Below are 27,884 nucleotides of genomic sequence, written 5' to 3'. Positions count from 1 at the left end.
TCAATTTCTTTGTGTTGCCATCCAGCAAGGGTGACCGCTAGTTTGTATGCATGTCTGACGGTGTGTGTGTGTATGTGTGTGCTCTGTATGTGTGTCAGAGCTGGTCAGAGAGTGAGTGTGTCGCGACCCTTCCTGAGACTGTGTCTAAATCAGTGGTAATTAGCGAAGAGTTCACTGTGGGGTGCCTGCCAGTGGTAGACGCTGGAGGGAGTTATTGACTCCACGTCTTCAGTTACAGCCCCTGCAAGGAAAAAAACTGTTTGCTGCCTGGTCTTTCTCCACCACTACCACTCATTTATGACCCCAAGACGGCTTTTACTGCTAAAAAAATGGGTTTGTTTATGCTTGTTTGTATGTCCTGAGAGTGGAAAAAGGAAAGGTTGTAAAAACTCCAGAGTTGAGGTCTTGTGGGTTTTTATGGACCCCCCACACTGGGTATTAATTGCCATGAAGGGGTGAGGGGAGGAGCAGGAGGGGGTGAAGGGGGGAGTGTTGTAACAGTAAAAGAGGAGGAAGAGAGTGACGGGGCTGCTGTCATCTATGAGGTAATTCAAGTAAGCGTCCATTGGTGCCAGAGGGGCTAGAAGACAGGGCAGTGCTGGAGAGAGGGGGGGGGTAAACTGTGAATCCAGTCATGGGAAAGTCCTGCCATTGCGTGTGCTTGTGCACACATGCTCACACACGCAAATATTCAAACACAGCTGCAGCCAGAGAAGGGGTCGAGCAAGAGGACATTCTGAGTAGGTGGGTAAGGAGCGTGAAGGTGACACCCCTGAGTGTGGCAATGGGGTAGAGAGACACTGAAAGACTACAGAGGGAGGGAGGGTGCCGCAGCGCATGCCCTGACAAGTGGCTCCACTTCAGCCCTGCTATTCTAAATGTTCTCACACACTAATCTCTCCTGCAGGTTTTACAAGCATGCCAAGGAAAACGGAGCCCTGGCAAGCACTGGGCTTTCCGACCACCCCCTTCTTGGCCTCCTTCCTCCCTCTCCACCCACCCACCCTCCTGCCCTGCTAACGGACGCACCGCCTGGGCTTGAGTAGGCCATGACCTCTGACCCCTCTCTGCAGCTCCAAGCCCCTCCCTTTTCCCCACTCTGCGACCTGAAAACTCTCCTGCTATGAGGGGGCCCCCCGGGTAACTCAAGAGCTATTCCAATGTGACAAATTGCTCCGGAGTTCCAGGATAACTCTCTCTTCTCCTCTGTCTCTCTTCCTGCCCCCCTCCCACACACACAAACACTAACCAGCCCCCCTTGACAGACCTCCACCCTTTAAGAGACACCCACTGGTGGTGCGTCGGCTCTGGCCTGTGCAGCAGACGGCTTCTCCTTCTTCCCTCTCCCTTTCAGCCTCCCCGCCCCACCTCCTCCCGTTCTCTTCCCCTACCCTGCGCCCCTCCTCGCCTGGCCAGCCCCACAATGGGAGCTGAATGACTCAATTGTCTCTGATGAAGTGAAAGACAAGAGAGTCCTCTAAATCCTTACAGGGGGATGAACTCACTCTCACTGTCCCGATTTTTATGCCCTCTACCGCTTTCCCAAGCACAAGATGGGTGGTTGGTGGTGGGAGTTGTTTACAAGGGGTTTGGCTAATGATTATTTTTATTAATGATTATTTTGTTCTGCTGTTTTTTGCTAGTTCATGTCTGATTTTATTGACTACATGGTTCATTGCAAAAAAGTTCCATAAACCCAAGGTTCCAAGGTGCATGATGGATGACTGATTGAATGTTATATTTCTGATGATAAATACTGTTGAACCTGCAACTTGTTTCAGTGTTATTTTTTACTATGCTATATTCCAGCAGGTGCCTTCTACTTGCATGCTGGACCACTCACCCATAGGTGAGTGACTGCTTCTGCACCACAGTTTGGCATGTTATGAGCTACAGAGTGTTAACCCAGATCTACACTCACTGTCATCACAGTGAAAACAAGATGGGGCCCTGGTCCCGATGTCACAGCTCTTGGCCGAGGGACAATAGGCTGGAGACAAATGGAGTGGCATCCTGAATGCTCACACATCATCCTCACACGTCTTCACACTGGCTTCCACCATTGTTGTTACTAATTCAACAAGCTGGCACAGGAGCAATTTGGCCTAAAACTCTCCTTCCTGGTACCTGTGCAAGGCTCTGATCCTCCCAAAAATAAACCATTTTTTCCACATCCTATCAAACATTAACGAAACATCAATACGTGCTATTGACAAAGAAAGGAGGAGAAGTCTTAGTCATAAATGTTTTAGAGTGAATGACAGACAGAAAGTGAAGAATTTTTCTGCCCGTTCCTGGTCAAAAACCAGCTCTTTTTCCATAACCCCCCCACCCCCACCCCCATCCGATGTGTTTATCACATGAAGCTTGGCGGCTGGAGCAACAGCCATTGCATGGCTTGTTCATTTTGTTTTGGATTAATGGCAGAGGGCTTCGGACCAATCAAACAAACAGAGCTCCTTATGTGCCACTATGGGTCACAAACACTGGTCCACTTCCAGGCAGGGAAACATGGGACAGATGATGAGGACCACTGGGGCTGTATCAAGCATTCCAGCCATGTGAGCAATGTGAGAAAGGAGGGGAGGCCAACGCAGACATACAGACAGATAGCAGCTTGGGTTTAGAGTCAGCATATGGATGCTGGGTGTTGCTCTAGAGAGTCCAGCAGATCTTCGACCCATCTGTGGCCACCTTATATCACAGACATGGCAAAGCTCTACACAGGCAGTATACCGAAAACACATGTACATTCACAGTGACCCCACCCCCACCCCTCTCCAACATACTTTACATGCTTACTCATTCACACCTGAACAATAATCCTCACCCACATTTGAACATAGTCTGGTCGACAGGCCTGGCAGCTCCTCTGGGAGAGCGCTCAGAGATGAGATTGACAGCTTGCAGATTACACCAATCAGACCGCTACTATAAAGAGCTTTATTTAAGTCTGAAATGATCAAGGCTAGTAAGAGGAGCCCATTCAAAGCTCTGCAAGTAAACTGCACTGAGCTTAAAAGATTAGTCCATCCAGTTTGACTACAATTTTATCCCTTTAAAATCGAGAGCCAGGCATATTGTCTTGATCTGTTGCGGATACTGCCGGCAGTCTTTGTCCTCCCTCACAAGTGCAAGAGAAGAAGCAAACACGTGCTTATACAAACACGTAATTTGTTGAGGAGGGGACAGTAATTTTCGGTAATTGAGGGAGGGAAAAGCTTAATGCAACACAGACCCTTTGAAATCCCCCTGGTTAAAAGAAAAAAAAAAAAATCACCAGCCCACTCAGCTACATGATACATTGTTGCATCTGCTTCTGTGTACAGTACGTGTCTCAGGAGGAATGGGATTACTGTAAATGGAAGTAGCGCAAGAATACCTTGATAAAACTGGGAGAAAGTTAGCCGACACAAGAGGGCCTATCATGACTGCTTTGGTTCTACTAATGCACATTTTATGAGTAAATATTAAAGAAAAAAAAAACACCCCACCTGCTCTGATAGCCAGAGGCATTTTGCAACCAGGAAAATAAAAGTAGAATGTGGGAAGGCCTGGGGTTTGTGTGCCCTGGGGCGGGAAGGGGTCCGCTGGGCCCGTATTTACTCCAAAGCCAGAACCGCTTGGGGGTTCCACTGGCCCTTACAGCACTGGGGCCGTCGACCTGATCCAAAACCTCCCCTCCTCACCTCATACCCCTATCCCCTTTGCCAACAATCTCCACCTCAAACTCCCTTTCTGTCTCTTTCTTGCAGAAAAACTCAACCTGACACTTTCATATAAGCCTTCTTTCCACATGGGGACTGTGCACCTGACCTCCTCTTCCTCTCAACCCAACTCAGACTTTACTAACCCCTCAAAATGAGGCTGTAGAAACAGGCTTGTGAAACTCCTATTGTTCATAATATTTCAAAATGTATTGCAATCTTTCACAAGAAAGAGGAGAATTGCTTCGTTTTTAACGGATCTGTTTGGTGTACTTTCTTTAGACTTATTTCCGTGAACACTTGACTTTTATCTGGCCTGTTCGGGAAGTTAGTTTCGCTCTCTTAAACACTGGTTCATGAGATAAGTATGGCTTTGCTCTGACACTGTTTACTTAGCAAGTGTGGACAAATGTGCTGTTCAAACACCAGCTGATTGGCCGGAAAGTTTCAAAGGATTGCATAACATCTAGCCCACACATTTTTCTACAACAATCACAAGGAGACAAAATTGTCCGCTAGTCAAAGGTTTAGCAAAAATTTGGTTCTCTACCTTTAATTAAATTGACTGTATAATGATAGACTATGGCAAAGATTGCACTGACCTGGACGTTCCATTCAGTCTCCTCAAAGGAAGGGGACATGACTGCAGTCCAAAACACAACAACTTCTCAACAATCCTCAGAAAGTAAACAGTGTTCCATTTCTGACTTTTGCAACCCAAACCCCCCCCCCCCCCCCCCCCCCTTTCCCACTGTCCCTGTCCCTGTGTCATTAAGAGTATCTCTCGGCTGCTCTATAAATATTGTGGCAGGGAGGGTGAAGGCCAGCAGGAGCTGGCTGGTCTTCCATCAGCCCGCTAATGAACAGGCGCTCTGGCACCTTTAGCATCAGGCTCTGCCGCAGAATGCCTCTGCTTTCAGGTGTTTCTCCTGCTTCACTGAGCTGCACTCACTGCTATTCTATCTGAGTGACTCTTCATCTTTCTTTTCCTTTACTCTGAAACAAGTATAACTTCAGCTTTGGGGAGCCTTCCTTGGCTTCCATAACTACTAAGGTGACAAACTGAGTTGGTTACATGTTATGAGGCAGGAAGCTCTGATTATTAAAGTATCAGCTTTATTGTGTTGTCTAACCTATTAGGGTAGTAATCACAGTTTTGTTTTGATTGAAGACTAAAAAGATGTCTGGATGCAAAGTGCACAATTATTTTCAAAAAAAGAGCAGCATAGATTAAGCTTTTTTTTTTGGCGAGGCATCAAAACACCTTTTATGTAACTGCTAAATCCACAACTACAACAATTATTGTATTGTGCTCTACCAAAGCATCGACATGATAACAAGCCTCTGTGCTTTCCTTCCTATAAAGATTATCAGTCATCTCTGTAACATGATATCTAAATGTACTAAGTCAAAGGTGACTGGATTTACTGGTTCTGTCTTGATGACATTTTGCAACTTGGCAATTCTGAGAACTAATAAGCACTTTGGATGTGTGGTGAAACATCTTCTTGTGTCTATTGGCCTGGGTATTCACTGTAATTGTGATTTGTGGGCATTCTGACAATCTTTGTAATCAAAGATTGCATTGTTCGCATTGTTATTAATGGTATTCAGGAGAGGCTCCACAACTTGACAGGCCAAAGATCGGGACCTGCACTACCTGGTTGGAGTCTCGTACACACTGACCTACTTTAAGGCTGCACAGAGGCACGCCTGCAGGCCTGGGTGTGTTTGAGCCTCTTACGCGAGGCCAGGCCAGGCCAGGGGGTGTGAGGAGAGGAGGTAGGACGACCCATACGCTCACCGCATGCTTACCTTTGTTTGCAGGAAGCAGGGTCTGAGGCGTGAAGGGGAGAATTAAAAAGGTGAACAGCAGCTGAGCTCTGCTGAGGGAGAAAAGTAAGCTGATTGCAGCGCCCACATTCTGCTGGAGAACGCTGTATTTGGTATTGTGCTGGAGGAGAGTTGAACGCTGCCCTTGATGTTGGGTGTCTGGTTTTGTTCTGCGAGAGTTCACTATGAATTAGTTAAACGGTAGACTGGATATAAGGAAGCTATGAAACATGCCTCAGAGGGAGAGAGTGTGTACACTCTCAGGCTTCACAAAGACTTCCGATATTCTGAAAACACTACACGCTATCACACAATTCCACCTACGCATATTCATCAATCAGAAAGCATTATGTTGAAGGCATCACACACACATACCAACAGGCAATTAATCCTCACAAAAGCATGACACGAAACCAACAAACATTCAGTCTGTTTTGTGTCTTTTTCACACTTGCACATACACCTCGAAGCAGTTCAACCTCCATATTCATGAGGCTTACTCCCTCAGCATACCTAAAGCCCAGGATTTTACAGGTTTCAACTCAAATCTCAAATATGGTTCCAGGTTATGGTTTTCTAACCCAACCAACTAGACTAAATCATCAGCCGTAAGCTACGTATTTTGGGTTCAATTAACTATAATCTAACATATTATTGATATTACGAAATATGATGTTTACTATGATATCGTGCATGAAAGAAGGAAAAAAAAAAATTCCCACACAAGCAATTACATGCACACTCACACAGTGGGGTACTGCCGCTTTGCCACTGTAGCTTAATGAATAAATAAGTAATAAGGGCTTGGTTATTGGAGCTCATTAAAATGGGAGATGCTTCCACGACAATAAGACCTAAGGAGGGTCAGGGGAGGCGGTTGTGGCCCGAGCTATGCAGCCTCCCCCCGTCCCTCCATAACCTGACCACATGCCCCCAGCGCTCACATCCAAATCAACTCTGTCACTGACGTACCCCCCTTTTCTGACACTGTAGCACGTGCATCTTCATGCATACACACACACACACCTGCAAGCTCAGTCTCAAAAAGACACACACACACCTCTCTCATGGTTAATTACCACTTAGCTCAATCACATGGTGATCCGTCCATAAGAGCCCCCCCACCCCTCTCCCCCGCAACACAAACAGCAGCACACATGCCAATTATTGATGAATCTTTAATATGGCGTTTTACAAAGTCTCCATCTCATTTCCTACCACTGAGCAGGTGATTACTCTTCCAGTAGGAAAAGTAATATAAATAGAAAAGCGTCAGTATCCAAAATATTACATGCAAGATTGAGTAAGAATAAATTAGCTTAATGTAGTATCCTTGCAGGGCTGAAATAAAGTGGCCTGAGCCATTTGGAGAAGACAGCTAACTTTTTTTTTCCCGCTCCTCCTGCCTTGCATCTCCAGCTAGCTCTGTATAAAACCCCCACACAAAAATCCCACGCCGCGATAACATGTCAATAATGAGCTGAGGCCATCTATTGATCAGCTTAATTTTGCATCTATTAGCTAGGGAACGGCTTGCTCCGGGGGCGAGGGAAGCCAGGCGCTAACACGCACCGACAGGCTGGATGGAGATCATTACAACTGATGTTCACACACACGCTGTGATTGACATGGAGATAAGGCAGGGGAGAGCCCAGGCTCGCACGCCTCCCCGCACACTAAGCTAATGATACACCAAACGTGTGCTTGGTGTGTGAACGGCGGTGTGTGTGCGGGAGCATGATAGAGAGCGTCTATCTAGGAAGAGAGTTGGAGCAGGAAAAAAAGAGAAAAAGAGGAGAAGAAAAGCAGGCCACACGCCTTTGCTAATTGGCACAGTCAGACAGGGAAGCTCATAAAAGACGAAAAAGCATTTAGTGGAGCACCTCAGCTTTCTGGATCGCCTTATCAAGTCTGTGTCATTTAAATATCGTTGACTACCCCACAGAAAAGCCTAGCTTTGACCTGGAATGCATGGCTTCATGTGATACTTCCTTAATTTGGAGAGTTTGCATAAGAAACTCATGCTGAGGCATTCATTATGAAAATCATTTGTTTTCCTGTGAACGAATGATTGCGCGCTTTACGTGCCCCGTGTCAACACAGCAACTAAAGAAGCTAAAAAAAAAAGGCAGAGAGAAGGTCTTTCTTTTCCTCTCTGCATTTTCTGACACCCTCTTTTTCTCACATTGACGAGAAGTGACGTAGAGAGTAAGGATGGATCCATACTGAGAGGGCGTGCAGAAAACAGTATGGTGTGATGCCCTTTTTTCCTGCTAACCTATCCATCACCACTGCGGCAGTGGGCCTGGTTTGGCATTGATGCAACCAGCTGCAATATAGAATGCTGCATGTTATCCACACAGAGAGTTGAAGTAACAGAGAGAAAAGGAAGGGCCGGGCGCTGGAACGGCACCTTTTACCACACCATCAAAAAGGAACGACTGAATGTTTGTGTACGCCATCTGTATATCTGAGTTTTTACGGGGAGGAGGTCTTGTTTTATGCCAGATAGGTTCTATGGAGGTGAGGTCAGAGGCACAAAAAAAAACGTTGGCTACAAACTGTGTGTTTTTGTCAGCTGAGGGATGCAGCGAAGGGATCGAGGGAGCAGTGGGAGGAGGGAGGGAGGGAGGGAGGTGAGGGGGGGGGGGGGGGGGGGGAGAGAGAGGAGGAGAGAGGAAAAAAAGCCCTCAGCCAAGCCATCAAGTTGAACATTGAACTTCACAGTAGTAGCTGCCTTTCTATGCCTCTCCTTTTGATGTTACCTCCAAAGCAAAGGATCAAAGGCTTGGAGTGTGGCGTGGGGAAGTCCCAAGCTCTTAGCCTGCCAGCCTGTGATATATGCAAAAGTCTACGCCAAAAGAGAGAGAGAGTGGGGCAGAGAGCGAGACAGAGAGAGAGAGAGGTGGGGGAGTGCTGGGGAGCAAAAAAAAGAGAGGAAGCTTGCATGGAATGTGGCTAAATAGTATGTTGTGTGTCTAATGAATGACAAGGGGATGATGCAATCACCCAGTTAGTTACAGTGTGACGTAGGGCGGGATAAAGTGCACACACACGAGTTTTAGAGAATAGGTGTTTGATACTCGGAGAGGGTTGGGCATGAAGGCAGGCGAAGGCATGGGATGGGGCGGAGCAGGGGGGGCTGGCAGTGTTTGTTGCCCTCACAAGTTCCCCCTCATCTCCCCATCCTCCTCCACCCTCAACCAGCAACACGGGACAGCCTCCCCCCACTTCCACCTCACACCAACCCCCAACGCCTCTCTGACATCAAGGGAGTGAAAGGCTATGTCGTCTCGACATAAATATACAGTGTGCCGTTAAAGCTAGGACTACAGTAAACACAGTGCACATGAACTCCTGGTTGTCTCTTGCTGGAGCACAAACACTCGCACAACACACACTCACACTGTGGGCTCAGCTGGGCCAAAGAGAGGAGCAGAGGTGTGCTAAACTTGACAAATCTCTATGAGACAAACACAATCCACACACACACACACACACACTACCACAAACACACACGCGCACTCGCACGCACACACCCTTTCCCCAAGGCTGTGGGATTAAGAGGTCCAGCTGGCTGACAGCAAGCCCTTCCTTCCCACGTATCCCGTCGATCTCACCCCCCCACACAATACACACCCACCCCTGCAAAGCCCCTCCCACACCTCTACCCCCAGGTCTGCCAGCCATCCAGCTCACCGAGCATGCCACAGGACACACCTGAATTTGACATTACTCATTCCTGAGAACGTCTCACCTCCCTTCGCACAATTCACATTCACACTACGGTGGAAAAATAGACTCCAGAGTATTGAGAGACGCAGGAAATACAGATGTTGGGTGGATAGGAAGGAGAAACTTGGGAGGCGCCACCAAAGGCTACACGTCATCAGCGCCATCAAGGTGGTCTGTCCATCCATCTAGCCCGTCGGTTTGTGCCACAGGCTGTTTTTTTCAAGGTAGAGATTCCTTGAAAGTCATGGCCTTGAGAGATGGAGGAAAGAGTAGGAGAAAATGAGGAGTGGAGGGAAGTGCTGAAGATAATATATAATGAGCCCTGTTCTTGGAGGAATAAAAGACAATGAGACAGAAAGAGTGGAGAAAGAAAGCTGGAGCAGAAGGAAGAATATTAAAAAAAAAACCTAAGATCTTAACCCTCCAACTGCCCCTCCCCACTTCTCAACAGCTGCCAGGTCACTTTACGAATGTCTGGATGAAAATATGCAGCAGGGTGTTGTTTGAGTGTTATATCATTTTGTCGACAGGGAAGTATGCGCACTTGAATGTGCACGAAAATAAGTGTTCTGTATTCCAATATGTGAAATGTCTGAAAGTTAGGATTATGTTATTGGAATTGGTATATCGTGTTGCACATGTAAGCATGCATCTAGACCTGGAGGCAATGAAGACGCAAGAACGCCGGGGTCAACGCGGAAAGATGAACCAAACGATATTGAATTTTTGAGGCCACTGCCGATCAGTTCAGCATGTCTTAAACGACTCGCTCTCTGAAAACCAGCAGGCAGAGAAGCGAGATTTGAAAAAGCAATGCATGTAAATGAGCTTAATACAAGACCACAATAGTGAAATCGTTGCCAAGCCACAAAAAAAAAATAAAATTAAAAACATCCCCATTGGTCTCATCTTCATCTTCACCATTGTGGCCATTTCAACCTCAATGGAGGAGGATGTATTCACCGATGCTCACTGGATAGTCCAAGGCTATGACAAAAAAAAAAATGAGTGACAGGCCTATTGTTGAGAAAAGATGGGGCACATTCAGGTGTAGTTTGGATAAAGACAAAACAAGAGCAGCAGGGTCTCATTTCTGTTGTGATCACAACCAGACGATGCTAAAACCATGCTTAGGGCTGCCTTGCCCCATTGGGTAACTAACAAGAACAGAGAAAAATCTATCCGACAATTCACCGGGATACCATTGACAGGCAGATCAGTACCACAGATTGGGTTGGGTGGGGTGTAGAAAGGAGAGAAAAAAAAAAATAAAAACAGACAAGGCAGTGGTATATGGAAAGAATAAGAATTAGGGAGTGAGAAATGGAGAAAGGAGAGAGCAAGAGATAGAAGGGAAGGAAAAAAAATTCACAATGATGACACGTAAGTGCAAAGAGCGATTAAGGATTTACTTTCAAAAGGACTCCCATTGATCTTTTTTGATAGACCTGCAATAAATCAAACCGGATTGACTCGCATGAGAACCAAGCCTAATCCTTTAGTCAGATCCAGGAGAACTCCAACCAAACCAGCTGTTAATTTAGGCTTTACAAGATAAAGCAGGAGAAATCCAACCTGATGTACCCTAGGGCAGAGGCTTACATCATCTCTGTAAAGCAATCAACTTATTGCCAGTTTGGAGAGGTAATCAGAGCGCATACTGAGAGAGGAGAGGGAGAGAGGGGAGGGAGTGCCGGGCGGAGAGAGGGAGGTGGAACGAGAGAAAAGGGAGACAAGAGATGGCTGAAGAGGTTAGAGAGAGAACAGAAGCATACGCATGTAAGAAACAACAGAAAATGAAAATTGAGTCCACTTAAGGAGAAGGTTATTTAAAAAAGAAGAACAGAAATTTATTTCTTCTGCATGCTGGGCTGATACACTGGTCTTCTGTCTGACACAATGAAACTTAACTTTGAAACAAAAAACATGTTTACACAGAGTACACCGCCAATTATCTCCAGAGGGCGAAGATGAAACAGTGAGGAGCTAGCTAGCTGCAAACAGTAGGGCTGACAGCAGGGAGTGGAAGCAGGCTTCACCCCCCTCTCCTCCTCTACACCACCCTGTAATTTCCCTGGAGGCCAGCCCAGACCTTGTCCCCATCCCCAGTGGCCGGTGCCACCTCAGCCGGGTCCTGCCAGCCACGTTGTGGCTGCACCATAGCACAACCATAGTAATTAAAATGGTTATTTTTGTTTGGGGGAACAAGAGGGATTTTTTTTCCAAGCTGGGCGGAAGTATTGCAAGACACCATCCAGCCCACACTGAGTAAACCATACTGATGTCTTTTTCAGTTGTGCATTCTGTGTTTGTGTGCGTACTGTATGTCATCAGGGTACTACAGGGGTTTTAGTTCCTCTTCTTAACTGGGTGTGTGACACCATAATGGAGGATGCAGAGGATAAAGCCTGAAAACCACCCCACCTATGAACACGCTGACACAAAGACTCATTAGCTCACTGTCTCCTCTGTCTTTAATGTCCTGTTTACAACACAAAACAACCAGATCAGACTGAAATCCAATCACAGAGCTTTGCAGAGCACTTCACTTCGTCCTCGCAGGAGAGCTGAGGAGAAGCAGGCCTTGTAGTCTCTGGACACTGTCCAAGGGAAACCAAACCTCAGGAGTCAAAACAAAACCACACATAAAATCAGAGTTAAAACAGCAGCCTGTATTCAGCCTGTCGTGACCCCACCAGCACACACACACACACACACTTTGGCCCCTGCTTCTCTACCCTCTCCTGGTTACACTGTGTGCACACAGGGATCACTCCGACTTCAGCTGGGCTCCTCTCATATCACCAAATTGACTGAGGCTTGGTGACTTGGGTTTTGACACAAGCTTGTTGGTGTGTGAATACACACACACACACACACACATACAAAGGACACATCCATGTAAAGGAGACTGCCACTTAAGCTCAACTCACATCAGCCTGCGCTATCTTTAGCAGTTGGGCTAAACTGTTAAAACCGCACAACTCTCCCCCCCTCCCAGCCAGCCTCCCCCGACTTCAAATAAGACAGCCTGGCTCTTTGGCAGTGGCTGCCCACTGGCACCTCCCTCCACGGCCACAAGGTCACACGTTTAATTACACAGAAAGTAGTAATCTCACCAGACAGATGGCAAGCAGGCCGCCTCTCAATTACTTTATGCCCAATTGAATCATTAGTGATGTTATTTGCTAAATTATGGCACACAGAAAAATACCACAAAAACTGGATTTGTGCTACAAGTGGGGCTGGGGGGTTACAGGGTCGTGGCAGTATTAGGACAGAGGCAGATGTGCCTCTTGCCAAGCAACTGTGACAGAGATCAAAAAGGCGTGAAGAATACGAGCGCATGACTGTGTTAGCTTTTGGAAAAAATTGGAAGTTTAATACCACACTGATCAGTGCCAGAAAAAACAGACCCTTATTTTTCTCGAAACCAAAACTGGTACAGAACATTGGCCTATGTGGAAACAGTCGGCTCCCGGCAGCCCAGTTGAGGAAACCGCATGACAAGGCCAATTTAAAACGTGAAGAAAGTGTCTGTCTCTTAAAAGCGAGCCAAGGAAAAAGAGTTGGGTTTTCTAGAGGGTTTTTTTTCTCTTTAGGACAACCAGTTTGTCGTTGGGGAGCATCCCAGTGGGCTCAACTTCCTGAAAAACCCTGAATGGCAAGTGTGAGCAGTCTTATCTCAGCATCCACCCCTGTTGATGCCTAACTCATCATTTCTCAGCTTCTCCTGCCAATGGCTTCTGTGAACAATTAGAGGTTGACTTTCCCAGCGTCTCAGACCACAGCATCTCAATCTCTGGCCAGGGAGCTCCAACAGCCGGGCCAGCCAGCCAAGAAACAAGATTCTCTTCAAGTTCAGGCCCGAGCTTTTGCTATTTATTCATCAGCGAGCCCTCTCTCAGCCTGTTTATGATTTAACACCACCACAGAGCTAAATAACAGCAAATTAACTGCGCTGACTGGCCTCATTAATGTCAGACATAAAATGCTTTAAGTGAGATCATTTCTGAATGTGCGAGGCCTACCACTAATGTTAACCCAATTGCCAAAACTGGCTTCTTGGGTACACCAAAAAAAGATGATGCTTTCGACTATGCGACAATAAATCTCCAGATAATTGGCTGCTTGTAGGCTTGCCACTCATTTCTTTCTTCAGATTTCCTCTCGCACCTATGGGTGTCATATTAAACCACAACTAAACCTGACTACATAATTTACAACTGAGGCCAGTTTTTACTTCTGAATTTACTAAAGCATAAGAGGAAGAAGATTAACACATTGGTTCCTCAGCTTGTGGTACGAAACTACACACAGAGGTAGTGAAAAACATTTGTCCTACTGGTGACCATAATAAGACTGGCAGCTCACCACTAACTGGGAACAGTTGTGTTGAGAGGCACGTCTACTGATGTAAAATGATCTGTTGGAGCATATCGAAAACTTCCATGAGTTCTTTTTTTTTTTTTGAGTCAGTGTGAGGAATTGCACTGGCCTACGGACAGCAGCCTGCAGTTGTTCTCCCACGAGGGTGGGCAAGCATCTGGGAAGAAGCAAGCAGGCGGATCAGCAGAAGATGATGAGTAGATCTGCATATTTACAGCACAGGACTTTCAGATTGCATTCAAAGTGATCCCAAAGGCGAGTATAGAATATGAGAAGAAAGGGTCCGTGGAGCTTCCCGTAGAGGCTCAGAGGGCTTACAATAATGGCTCCCAGGCACATCGACAACCCCACTACCCTGAGAGGACGGGGGAGGTTTCCTGTTCGACTTTCCAGTTATGTCATTGCTCTGCTTGGGAGAGAAGTTTCCCTGCTATTTAATACCACAATGTTCACAGTGCCATGGGAAGTCAGAGACACTAAAACATTAAAAGAGAAGAACTGAAGTACTTTTAGCATAATGGTTATGTTAGTCTGCATTTTTAAAACTATGTTGGGTTATCAAAAAGAACTTTTGAATTAAACTGCAACTAGGCAACACTGAATCTGATAATCACACATCCAAGGCTAAAACACAGTATAAAACCATCAAAAGCATTTCATTGCTTTTCTTATTTATAATCAAGCACCAGATGTTGCATAGACTACATTGACTATTTCTAACACTAAAGGCCATTGCATGTCTCTATTGGTATCACGTCTGCAATGATGTAGTTGTAACGTGAGCAGATCTCTCAACATTTGAAAATTAAGAGAATCTGCTCAGCCTTGAAATTTAAGTTTAAGATTAACACAGAGCTCCATGTTCAAGTTGTCTTATTGTGATAGCACTTTAAAGGAGCAGCGCTAAAAGCAAAAAGGGGGTCCATTACACCATGTTTCAGCCTTAAAGCACAGGACTGCAGTGAAGCCAGCCCAAATAAACCCCCCACCGGCAGGGAATTCTAGCTGATGCTGTAACCCACTGGCCCACACTTGACTGTGGGCCTTGCAGTCGCTTTCCCCAGCTGCTGTTCGGCAGGCATGGGCAGCAGCACTGGCACCTGTCTTTGACAAGCCTCAGCATTCACACTGACTCTGGTTTCCTGAGGCCGGCTGCCTGGCAGTCAGGTGACAAATGCTAACACACACTGCCTCCGACACAGACTGCAAACACGCATGCATACGGCAATCCAAATCTACTGAACCAAGAGGCACTTAAGTATGATCCCAACCACTTAAAAAGCATCGGCATCATAGCGAGAGAGGTCTTAGCCTCTCATGTTTCTCTGTCTGATAGCAAACCCTGCCCTGATTCAAGCTGTGGCTTGGAGCTGTAAACCAAAGCTTACCTCAACGCCTCTCACCCGCCCGGCTACGCTCTAACCACTGTTTTTGCATACCACTCAGCTTGTGTAACCGTCGAGTGGTTTTGCTCCAGCGAGACAATGGCTGTGTAATAGACTAAGCAGACGAAAGCCATTTAATGCCAATGAATTGCAAAAATTGATAAACACAATGCAATTCATGCTACACAAGAAAAAGATAACTCAAAGCATTATGCAGCATTCATGACAACAAAATAATAACAACAATAATAAGCAAGATAGGTGAGACTGCCAGTGGTGGAGACGAACACTGCTCAGGCCAAAAGGAAACATTTCCCAGATGAGGGGCTTTGTGTACCCACAGTAAACATCAACATCCACACCATAATTATAGCTCAATCTGAAACTCCCATGAGTTCAGAGAGAGTATCAAATACAATCTGTGTCAGAGTGAAATGTGACACTATCAACATTAACACAAACCCTACGCCAACATTTACATTTTTTCTGCACATTCCTCTACGCTTGTCTTCTATTCACTTCTAATTACATGGAAATTAAAATGTTTGTAAAGACACTACTTGATAGATTGACACTAGAACTAGAAATTAGGTTACAACTCGGCTCTTTTAGGGGATTTAATTACAATGGCTGGTCACAGCGTGGCCACAACGACTGCATACAGAAAAAGCAGTCATTTAACTCGCAGGATGTGGGGGTGCTGACAGGACCTGATTGAGCTCTCAGTATGGCAAAGCGTGCTGGTACTCACTCTGTTGCCCAGTGGACCACGGCCACGTTTCCCCACCTCATTTGCAAGGCAATCCCGCCTCCCTCCCACTCAGTGCACTCAGTGCATCTTTTTGTCATTTCCATGTCCAGGCTCCATTTGTTTTGTCCGCTGACACGGCAAGGGGGGGGGGGAGGAGTGGAGGGAAGTAAGGAACCAGGTCTCAAGGAGAGGGCTCTGCAACCCAAGAGCATCTTCACATGTAGCCCCCTACAAAAACAAATACACAACCACCCAACCCACTGCGCCAACACACATTCACCTCTCCCCCGCCTGACTAATGTGCCCTGACACTCGTACATCACCCGTAAATTGGCCAAATGAATTAACCACGGCCCCTGCTTAGCTTTACGGGCTTTAAATGGATTTTCTCCTCTCCAGGTCTGCCCAATAATTGCATTTATCCATCTTGTTGAAGCCAGGTTTACACACTCGCAAAGATCATGCCAATCCCCGGATACATTTTCCGCTCTGGTGGCAAGAGTGTGAGAGATTTGTCATTGGATCATAACAGGTAATTCAAACAACAATTAGCTTGACAACTCCGCACTATGTCAATGTCTGGCTCCTTGTTGGAAAGGACCTTGGTTGCAGCGTTGAGGGCCCTCTCTCTCTTCATCTGTCTATACATCTCTCCTTGCTGCCCTCCCCTTACGTCTCACTGTGGTAGACTGAGCTCTGTAGTACTTTTATCTACCAGCCAAGCCTGAGGTTAAAGTAGTAAACACTCACAGTAGGGAAGAAAGTAGTGGCAAGGGGTGGACAATACGACCTAAAATTAATATCACAGTATTTTTCACTTCTCTTTCGATGGTGACGAGATTATATCACACTATTACATTTTTAAAGTTTTGTAAAGAGCAGACTGTCCCAACGTTTTATGTAGGTTAAGTTAATATTTTGATAGTAAAATAAGTAAATGGTACATATTCATATCATTCACAGACATGAAAGTGTATTAAGCATTCTCAACAGTATTCATTTTGCAGAAAAAATAAGTATATTACATATAGAGAGTCAAAAGGCAGATGTGTTTTTTTTTTCTCCTCAAACAAGAGTTCTTCTCTGCTGCTGTAGCCCTTGGCTTGTTGTTGTGTTGCCTTTTGTATTTGTCATTGAACAACTGCTTCCCTGCAGTGGAGAGTGAAGAATTGGGTACCTTGAGGCACACCAAGGACGACTAGGCTGAGGCCGCCACACTGCACTTGGGCTGAGGTTCCTAATTCCAGGCCTAATGGTTCCAAACAGAACCCCACTGCGCCTTCAGCAAGTGCACCCAGGCTACAAGAGACCCGAGCGCCACCCCTTGGTAAAGCCACCTGGAGACGCGATCAGTTACGCCGAAAATGAATTGCCTTGTTTTTTTAAATCATTATTGATTCATCAATATCATTAGTATTGATATCATTATATTAATAACATTGATATTTTGATATTGTGAAATCTACGCTGTGGCACGGCATCACACTGGTGATGACTATTGCACCAGTTTACCGCCCACACCTTGTGGCTATCAGTCTTTGACTGTTTCATTTTTCACAAACACACATTCAGACGGAGAGCAGAGGCAGGGTGAAGGCAGAGCTGTGAACACCGGCATCAGTGGGGGTCATCTCCACACTTGTGAATGTTTGAACAGAAGTGCATTAGACACTGGGGGGCCCAAAGGACAATTCAGCTATGTAAACATGCAGCAACTTCCTTCCCTCGGCTCCTTGAGGCCTGCACTGAGACAAGCCACTGTTTAAACAGCACACACAGCATTCCTGTGCCTGGGCCCCGGCCAGCTGCTGCATCCTCACTGCAGGCCTGCCGGCCTGCCTGAGCAGAGACAGATACAGGCCTTACAACAGCAAGGGTCATCCACAACAGACAAAGGGCTTTTATAGACATGCAAAACTGGACTCATCTAGTAGAAATGCTCCAGAGCCTGATGCTGGCTGCTTAAATGCTGACTGCCAGAGTCTACACAGACCTCCCACGGAAGAGAGATTAGCGACTGAAAGATCTAAAATCATCACGTTGCTAAAGGATCCATCCTGAAATCGTAACCACTTGACGCCACCTGTAATGACGAAGCTGGAAATTTATCTTTATTGATATTTCAAATATGCAAAGTGTAGCAGGCAATAAAGATAGAGGACACAGTAAAAGGAGATAAAGAGTGTCCTGGTTCTAAAGGGCACTGTGACGTCCATCACATGACACAAAGGCCATCCCTGCTAACTGATGACAGTCTCTAATCTTAACTTTCATTATGACTGAACAACTTTCAGATTCATGGTTAATATCAGACATGCATGTTTGGCTTATATGCCAAGAGATACTAAAGTAAGATAGCCTACCATCGGAGAATACATTTGTAACATTCAAACATGTTATTAGTATACATTTTATGTTTCTCATACAAATACATGGATAACTTCAACAATTTCACTCCTACTGAAAAGTAATATTGTGTTAAGGTGTCACTTTAAGCCAATAAATACATTAATGTATATAACCAAGACATCCAAAAACTTACAGACCAGTATCTCCTTACTTTACCCACCAAAGACAAACTGTGGAATTTTGTGGTGTTAATTTTGGACTTTGTCAGCGGCTGCTCCACTTAAGTAGATTCCAAACCAAATAAGATATTCAATCTCTCACTTCAATAGTTTTGAAAAGGGGCTGCCACAGGGGAACCTGCTGGAATAAGACTTGTGATCCATTTTGGGTCAAGAAACCAGGATGGAGAATAATCGTCCGCAAGTGTGTAAACTCAAATAGAGGAACGCACGCAGCACCAGTCCACACTTAATATTTAACACAGAGGTGTACGAAATCAGCCGTCATTCAGGCTCGGTTTTATTGTAGGAAGACTACAGTTATCACGTCCTCCCTGTGTCAAAGCCTCAGCAGCGGACACCATCAGAGCTGCCAACGACAGTGAACTGCAGGTCATTATTTCAATCAAAACAGTCATTTCAGGGTGACTAGATTGTTTTCCACATCAACAGTGCCACCTTCCCTCTTGCCTATCTGTTTGTCTGCCAATACATTTGGTTCCTCTGTCTGTCTGTCCATCAGTTAGTCCCTTCTGACTGCATGGTAAAGGCCACTCATCTCACCTCGGGACAGTTGTCCAAACAAGACACTCCATTCACTCTGACCCCTGGAGGGAGGGAGGCCATTGACAATTCACTCAGTGCCGTGAGTCAATTTGTTCACTTTTGGAATTGACCCCGAACACTGCTGACACAACGGCCTCTCACTGGAGAGGAATGAATACGTAATACTGAGGACAGTGGGGGGTGTAGATGGAGGCTGTCCATACATATGTTTTCAATTTCAGCGCCATGAATTTTACTAGAACACCTTCAAATGTGAAGATCAATGTTGGGAGAGAAAAAAAATGAGAGAAAAACTAATGTTATTTGAAAGGCCATCCAAAATGTAATTCATTTAAAATATAAGCTACGCAGACAGTGGTGTAATAGTACATAGTCTGCAAGCAGTAGTTCACATTTATTTAAATTTGCACAACCAATGCTAGATGCTACATTTTGGAGCAAAATAAGCACTTAATGCTCTCCATACACCATTACCTGCACAATGGTTGGCAACTCAATGCTGACATGCTAGGCGTAGGCCATGTGTGGTTGTGACAAGCTGTTCACATGAAATGTTATCTAGCGCTGTACACAAGTTGACAGCTGTCTCTTTACAAGAGGCGTATTATTATTGTGTGTAAATAGGTTTGTAACAGCTGGTTAAAGAGCTAACATGGGAATTTACTCTTAATCTGTTTTCCACTGGAATTGGTTCATCAACTAGAAAAAAAAAAAAGAAATCTAACGCTGTTCCACACAGCCCGCCAGTGTAAAGGGGTTACATTTTATTAGCCTTGTGCATTTTTAAGTAATCTCACCGACATTTTTCCCCAAATCCTACCATAATCCGCAGATTAGTAGATGAATTTATTTCTGCTTGCGCTCTAAAACCTCCCTCACCTTTTGCAGGCAGTTATGAATCCACCACCTTTAACGACAAACAAGCAGACCATCACCTCATTAGTGGACTCACTGCGCTTCCCAAACACACACATAATCACACACACACTCCTTGGAGCTTATCCTGCTACAATTAAAAGTTTAATTAGTAGATTAAAAATACATTGACTGGAGTTTTATCACCTTAAACTTCTCCATTATGTGTTTAGCACACACAAAGTGCCTCCTTCCTATCTGAGCCATTTTGAACAGATTATCTGCATACAGAAATTCCCTGAACTACCTTAAGACAGCAGATACAAACCAGGCACAAACACAAAACTGCTGAAAAACATCATTTGCATAATATACTGCATGTAGCTGAGCGCATTTCGATACTGCGCATATATAGTTTGATATTGTTTATGTCGCAAATCAAAATATTACAGAATATAGAGGCTCAAACCACCACGAGATAGATAAGCAAAAGGTACGAGGAGATTTCCATTTTATGAAGAAAATGACATTTGCTGATGAGGGAGATGCCTGTATTGCTGACTGATTATACATGTAAAAGAGGAAAAAATATTTTAGTATTTTAAAAAGATATTAGCATGAATGAGATTCTTTTTCTGTGGTACGTTCCAGAGCATTCTACCACAGCCATAAAAGGCTGGTGTACCACAGGTGTTCACTGCACACTGGTAAGGCTAGTCATTATCTAGCCCGACATGATCATTAAGAGCTGTGATGGCAGTGTGGCACCTCCTCCCTGCATGTGCGTACACACACACACACACACACACACACACGCCAGAAAAAAAATCCAGTGGAGGCTCAAGCACTCCCTATCAGTTGTTGTAAAAAAGGGGTGAGAGGGGAAGCTCCTTTCTCGACGAAAAGCATGTCAGCGCTGGTGCACTTTGACCCTTCCCAAACACACTCCACAATCCAAACAGAAGGCCAGCACCACCAGAATTCCTCCAGCGGCACAGCGGCCCTCTCACCCACAGCTTTTAAGACTAATTTTTTGATGACGATGAGGGTGGGTAAGCGTGGAGAGCAACATGAAGGGGTGTGGGGGTGGGGGGGTGTTCAGAGGCAGAAACCACACACAGGAACACATGCCTGTTCGTCAAGCGTGGGTGAAAACTGAAACTTGCCTGCTCCAATCTGTGTTCCTCTCCGCTCAGTCCCTGCTGGGTTTTTTTTTTCTTTTTTAAATGGGAAGATAAATGTGAAGCCTAGGGGCACTATTGTTTGGACATCTAACCAGGAACTGTCGCTGCTCTCATTGCCCTGGCATTAACAGCAATTATGCGCTCTATTCAGACGGCTTTTGTGTGTCCGACCCCCAGCCCCAGCCCCAGCCCCCCCCCCCAGCCATCACCCCTCCGTCCCCCTCCTCTCTCACTCACACACACATTTCCCGCTTTTCTCTGCCCCCTCCCGCCCCGTGCTTTCCCTCCCACTCCGCTACTGGTGAACTCATTTGGCTACTGGAGCACTCTGGTCCCATTATGAATGAACTTACAGAAACATTCACATTCAGGCAAGGAAAAGACGAAGAAGAAAAAAAAGAAAAAAAGAAATACACATACCAGAAGTATTTCTGGAGTGATACCTGAGCTTCTGCACATTACATTCTGTGGATTTCTTCTCCTCAATCAAAAAACGTACAACAGTACAAATGTGACGAGATGCACATTTACAGCTCCACGGGCCAAAATATTTGAAAAAATCTTCAACTCTCAAACTGTTTTTGTTAGAAAATGGCATTTTCAGTGGTTTTGTAATTATGACTATCAATTCTAGGTAATCATCTCTTGAAACTAGCTAATCCAAACCATAACCTTCATATCTAAAAGATGCGATCAATACTCATTTTAACCTTATCTTTTCAGCTGGATGCAGCACTGCCAATAAAATCTCAAATCTCCAGCGACCACTTCAAATTATCTTATCATCATTTTCAATAAATCTTTATTTGAAACAACTCCAAGCTTGCTCTATTGGTTGGAAAGTGGGAAGAAGCTTTACATTTTACCAAACAGCACCTTCAACACGTGTATTTGCACTGGGGGCCACTTAATAAGGATGGACAGATTAGCTAAACGCTGTCCTTTTAGAATTCAAAATTCAAAAAGAGAAATGTATATGTAATGAAAGTGCTGTCAGGATGTTCACGTTAAAATATTCCAAAATGCATACTTTTTCTTTGAAATGAGAAACAGAATTAGAGAACGGCCAAAAACCAAAGTAATATCGGGTTCTGTGCATATCTCTGCATTACTTTTGAAATCAAAAGTGAACTTGCCAACAATTTAAGGGAGAGCAAAATGTGCTGTCTACCAGGGAAAAACCGTAAATAAAAATAAAACAACACACTCTGTATATGGATGCAAATTTAACTGGTGGCCACATGCATGCACACACACATACACAATAATTTAATTTCCATGTTTCAGGGAGCCCCAAGCCCTGTGGGCCAGGAGCAGAGCTAGCCTATATTTAACAGATGACAAAAGTTGCATTCCAGATGTACAGTACTATCTTTGTGTTGAGCTCTATAGAAATGCATGGGAGAAAGAGGGAGCGAAGGGGGTGCTGCTGGGAGAGGAGGGGGGTTGGACTGGGGGCTGGATGGGGGGGGCACCAGTGCACAGCTGCTAAACTAATGCCCTTTTTTCTTTGCTCAGGCACAGAAAAGCAGAGTGTGGTGGCTCATTGACAGAAATAGGGAAGGATACAGGAGGTGAAAATGGATTTATCCATTCTGAGTATAATTTGTTTTACCTAAAAAGAAAAAAAGAAGAAGAAAAATATTCAGGCTCTGCTGTAACTTAATGAGTAACAGGCATAATCTGTTACACTGAAGTCAAAATTAGGCAACATATTAGCTGTTATTGCATTAAAAACAATGAAGTCAATGATTTAATTAAAAAAAGGTTCAGCCCCAAACCAGACTTTACTGCAGCTGAATGTTAGCTACACCCAAACCCAGCTCACCCTGCCACCAGAGAACCACTGCTCCCTTTGCACTAGTTAAAAATCTGATTAGAAACACACTCACAAACTGACTGATTTTTTTTTTCCTTTTTTTTGCCTCTGTGGTGTTTCAAGCAGAGTGACAGATCGACGAGCGCGTAAGCTCTCACACGGCTCAGCCTGCCAACATCATCAGCATTAGATAATTAGGCCCTGCTAGCTGAGAGAAAAAATATATATATCTCCTCAGTAAATATTTACTGCACAAATCTTTTCCATTCATTCACCAGGCACTAACAAAACCTTACTGTACTCCCTCTCCCCCTCTCTCTCTCTCTGTGAGTCCCCCCCACTACCACCACCAAGCCCCCCCCACCCCCCACCCCTACATCTGCGATTCATTGACTTTACAATTTACCACATGTCGAGATGGGAGAGGTCGAGCCTCCATCTGAATCACGGCACAAATATGCGAGTGATTTATTGTTTTAAAAACCCTGGGCCGATTTAGTGCAACTCCACTTTTCCTGAGCATTACTCCTATTGGCAGACCATGAACAATTACAGTTTGGACTAATTAAGCTCCGAGAATGTGCTGTGCACCGCTAATGTCTAGCAGGCCCCAATTTTAGTTTAATGGTGCCAAACTTTGCTTCCCAGCCCCCCCCTTTCGCTAACTTAACTCCTCAAATCCAAAGCAGATTGTGCTTTTTATGACTGTTTATTGAGTCGAAGAAAAATAAGGACCTTTTCTTTCCCCTCTCCTCGCATAGGATGAGAGAAATAGCTGAGAGAGGAAGAGAGGAAGCACAAAAAGGAGTAGTGGGAGGGAGAGGGAGAGAGAGAGTGAGAGAGAGCGGGAGCCGCTTCCGCCATACTTTGTAAACAAAAGTGATTTGCAAGACAAAAGGAGCGCAACCTTCCAACTAAATTCAGAGTGCATTTTGCGGCTAGAGGCACAAACTGCGGGCGCGTCGTGCCACAAAACCCCCCGTGGACACCAATTAGGCCCCATTAACATGTAAAGCCAATTTGATAAGGTGTGGGGCCTATCCCTTAAATCCGCATTAAACTATCTTTCCTCTTGTCACAGCCAAAAATCCATTTACAGCAGCCGAACACACATAATCCATATGATATACCATTGTTATGCTTATGCTGCTGCCACGTTTAGGAAAGATACTGTCTGTCTGTGTCAATTATAACCGATAAGGCCACAGCAGTGTGTGCACGTGAGCACAAAGCCGGCGATGCTGCATTCACTTCTGCATGTTCATTACAATAATCTGACCAGAAAATCCTCCATTATTTCTTCCTAAAATACAACTGATAAAAGGAAGCAGTCAGTCTGTATGAAAGTGGATTTGTTTTTCAAAAAAAAGGTGAATCTGTGGCAGCATGAGCGATCCTGGCAAGACAACACAACTGAAACAAAGAGGGAAAAGGGGAGAAAAGCTATTGTTTCAACCACACAAAGCCTTCCACCGTCTTGTAGTAGAATTGCCACGGGTTCCGGGAGCGTCTTTTTTCACTCTAAACACGGCGGTGGATGCTTGGTGTTGCGTTTTCATCCCCCTCCTTTGCCTCCCCCCCCCCTCCTCCACTTGCTTGTTCTTTTTTAAAGTACTCATAATTATACGTAGAAACTCAAAACCTCCGCCAAAAGTCTCCAGGCTTGGTGAATTATGGGGCCAGGGGTGGCGTCAAATATCTTAACATTCATAAGTCCGAGAGGCAGTAAATAAAGCCAGTGGATTTACGGTCCTGCAGCCCCAATGCAGGAGAGCTGGCCGCCCAGATCCCACTCTCCCTCCCTGAGCCTCAGCGTCTCCAGACCTGTTGAGGTGTGATGTTAGCCCACAGCACCGGAGTTAACCCGCCGCCTTTTTTCACAGGACCTGTGTTGGCATCGGCAGGAAACAAAAGGTAGACACAGAGAGGGAAGGAGACACAGAGAGCAAAGGGAACAGGGGGAAAGCGAAAGGAGATAGAAAAACGGGGTGAACTGGGCAGGCCACTTCTCCAATTCGACCTGCACCCAGTGATCCAGCAGGCCTTTGTGTGAGGTTTAGGGAGGAGGGAAACGGCAGGGAGAGAAGAGGAGGAGAGCAGGACAGGAAGGCTTTTAAAGCCCGGGCACAACGTCATGTCAAATTGCTAAATGATACTAAATTGTGAGCCTCCTTGGACTGAGGTGGTAGGAAAAACAAATTCTCACTGATTATGGCTCCCAGAGGACAGACAAATTATGGTAACCGCCACATGCAGGAATTTTTTTTTGCTCCCTTAAGTCATGCAAAAACAAAAATCACGGAAACAAGGTAAAATGTCCAAATAGATCAGGATTAGAGCCAGCTGACAGAAAAAAAAAAAGAAAATTGATCCAGATTTTGCTCTAAGAAATACCTGAAGATTTTGCCACACAGAAATCAAAAATCTGAATCTAAATTATTTACATTAGATACAAAAACACAGACTTTAAGGCCTAGGTGTTGAACTCCACATCGTAAATATAATATCACAGCATCCCCCAATCCAAGAGGAGCAGAAGAAGAAAAATGAAGGGAAAAGCAGGGAGAATCAAAGCCTTTTGTGACAGGACAGAGAAAGTCTCATTCCAATAATATTAGCAGTCATATTCAGTGCCTCACATGACATGTTAGGGAGCAAGACAGCTAATCAATGTCCAGGTGAATTATTTATGCCAGCTTTAAGTCTAATACATTTATATTACAGCGACCGCTGACTTCAAAGCTCTAATGGCTGGACACACAGGGCGCTGCAGACAGTGAGGGCCGAGGCTGTACAGTAGGAAGATCACTGCCAGCCGAAAAACCACGCTCACCTACAGTCAGGTAGATGTGTGAATAAAGGTGCATTAAATGTTGCTTCCTTATCTGTGAATAAAAGTACCGCTGCAATAGTCAGCAGTGGCTCTCAGATTTTGTAATGACTTTATCTTATGCACAAGCAAGTGCAGCAGAGAGGAAACTTAACAAGAGGTAACAAATCAAGGAACATGTGTTTAAAATATAAGAATAAAAAAAACTTTGATTTATGTACGAAAATAGAATTTCAGGGGTGGAATTAAGAGAGCACAGGTCAACACCGTCTCGCCGCAGCATCCTCCAGCCATGCTGCACAATTTACTGCTTTTCTAGCTGCTACATAAGCACAATGAAATGAGCGCTACACAGACTAGGATAGTCACAAAGAGAACTACAAACCTCTGCCACTGAAACAAGGAAGTGCCTCAGTTCAAATCATGTGTGTTGTTGTCGATGTGTGTTTGTGTCAGCGCTGATGAGAATAATGAGTGACTAATTCCACATACCAGCCGGTAGCGTTAACAAGGCTGGCTGACTAAGGGGGAAAGAATGGCAAAATGTTCTCATATGTGCATATGCCAGGAATGATAAAATCTTTAAAACTATAGAGAGGATTGTGTAAGAGGCAGAAATTATTTCAGGTGAAAACCTTGGTGATCATGTTGAAGTCAATAGCAGAAATTGTGTCAAACACAAAAGAAGGCATTATGTGTCAGTTGTGCATTTATTTTCAAGGTGTGCACAGCGCAGGAAAAAAAAAACTGAGGTAACAAATATCAGTTTCGTTAGCCAGAGCTGAGGTGGTGTGGGGGTGGAGGGGTCATATTTCCTAATGCCTGGTCTTTGCCTTAACCTTGTAAAATGAGATGACAGGTCCTAAAGTGCAGACTTGTAATTGCAACCGTTTAAAATAGGGGGGCAAAAAAACACCCCTGGTTGAGAAAATTATGCCGCTTAAGGATTGCCATTGCCCAGTGGGACTAGCGAGGTGCTGAGCAAATGAGTAAGTGTGCATAATTACAGCATGGCTGATTGTGACTAAATAACATGAATTTATTTATAAATATGGGTTTACATGGCACATGCTTTTTTTCTTCGCCCCTTTTTTTTTTTTTTTTTTTTAGGCAGTGGATTCCTCATTAGAAGCAAAGGTGGTGCACATGCAGAGCACAACGCAGCGTTGCTAAATCACTTCCATTCAATAAATCACACTTTTAAAATATATAAATATATAGATAGATATCAATAAAGGAAAAATAACGTTTCTTTTAGAAAAAAAAAAAAAAATCAGCTGTCAAATTTTAATGCATGCACCTTGTGCATGTCTTCACACGTCCTGACACATGCAAATCACTTTGAGCAGCTCATTTGCATACTGACTTTATTTGTGTGGTTTTTACACTGCTTTACGCAGCTCGCAGCGTGTCACAAAGTCAGTGTAAAAGGCTTGAATGCTCATGCAGCTCGTGTTGGGGAAAGAAAAAGAGCATGTTTGATGAGGCTGTGCAAACACGAGCCAATTGCATTATTCAGTGGGTTAAAAACATGCACTTGTAGCGTGGAACACAGCAGAGCCTGCAGAACAATGACTTAACCGTAATTACAATAATACAATTATTTTTTTTTTTTCCCCCCCGTGCATTTAATTTAAAAGTTGTAAAAAATAAAAAATAAAATAGAGAGAGCATAACATGTCATGCGCACACGACCCTGCATATGAGCACATAATCCTTTTTCATTGCAATGACTCCTAGCGCTTAGCACTGGTAGCATGCTAGCTGCTGCCCAGGCTGGGGGCTGCAGGCGGACATGCATGCCACTGTACTGTACACTTCAGGAGCAGTTGCAAAACTTGGCTCTACGTTTTTATCGGCTGCACCTCTGGGTGACAACCCTCCGTGTCTGGCTGCCTCCGCGTCTGCACGGAGTCCGAGTGTGTGAGAGAGTGTGTGTGTGTGTGTGTGTGTGTGTGTGAGTGTGTGTGTGAGGAGTGTGTGTGCACACATACGGCTGTAAATAAATGAACTTACTGTGCGTGCTGTCGGAGAAAGTGATCCATTGGGAAGGTAGGGGCTTGTGAGATCGGGGATCATTATAAATGGATAGCCCGGGTACGGTGGGCTCTTGAACAGCCCTCCATCTTGCCTTTTCGCAGCTAACATGGCGGGGGGGGGGAGAAAAAAAGAAGAAAACTTTTTATAAAGTGGCCCTGAAAACTTTTTGCCCACAAAAATGCATTTGAGGAATAAAGCGGGGGAGATCCCCTCCGCCGGGCA

General features: G+C 44.9%; 1 protein-coding gene across 13 annotated transcripts in view; it reads right to left on the bottom strand.

Annotated features, from left to right (window-relative positions):
• The window catches only part of tcf7l2 (transcription factor 7 like 2), an 88,218-nt gene that overhangs the window by 59,545 nt on the left and 789 nt on the right, over positions 1-27,884 (bottom strand). For all 13 annotated transcript variants that reach the window (XM_070851245.1, XM_070851243.1, XM_070851250.1 and 10 more), the window contains exon 3: positions 27,639-27,763. In XM_070851245.1, coding sequence (XP_070707346.1) covers positions 27,639-27,763 — 125 coding nt within the window. The remainder of the gene's footprint in view (positions 1-27,638; positions 27,764-27,884) is intronic.

The sequence above is a fragment of the Pempheris klunzingeri genome, chromosome 20 (genome assembly GCF_042242105.1).
Source record: "Pempheris klunzingeri isolate RE-2024b chromosome 20, fPemKlu1.hap1, whole genome shotgun sequence".
Lineage (NCBI taxonomy): Eukaryota > Metazoa > Chordata > Actinopteri > Acropomatiformes > Pempheridae > Pempheris > Pempheris klunzingeri.
This window is presented reverse-complemented; position numbering and strand designations above follow the sequence as displayed.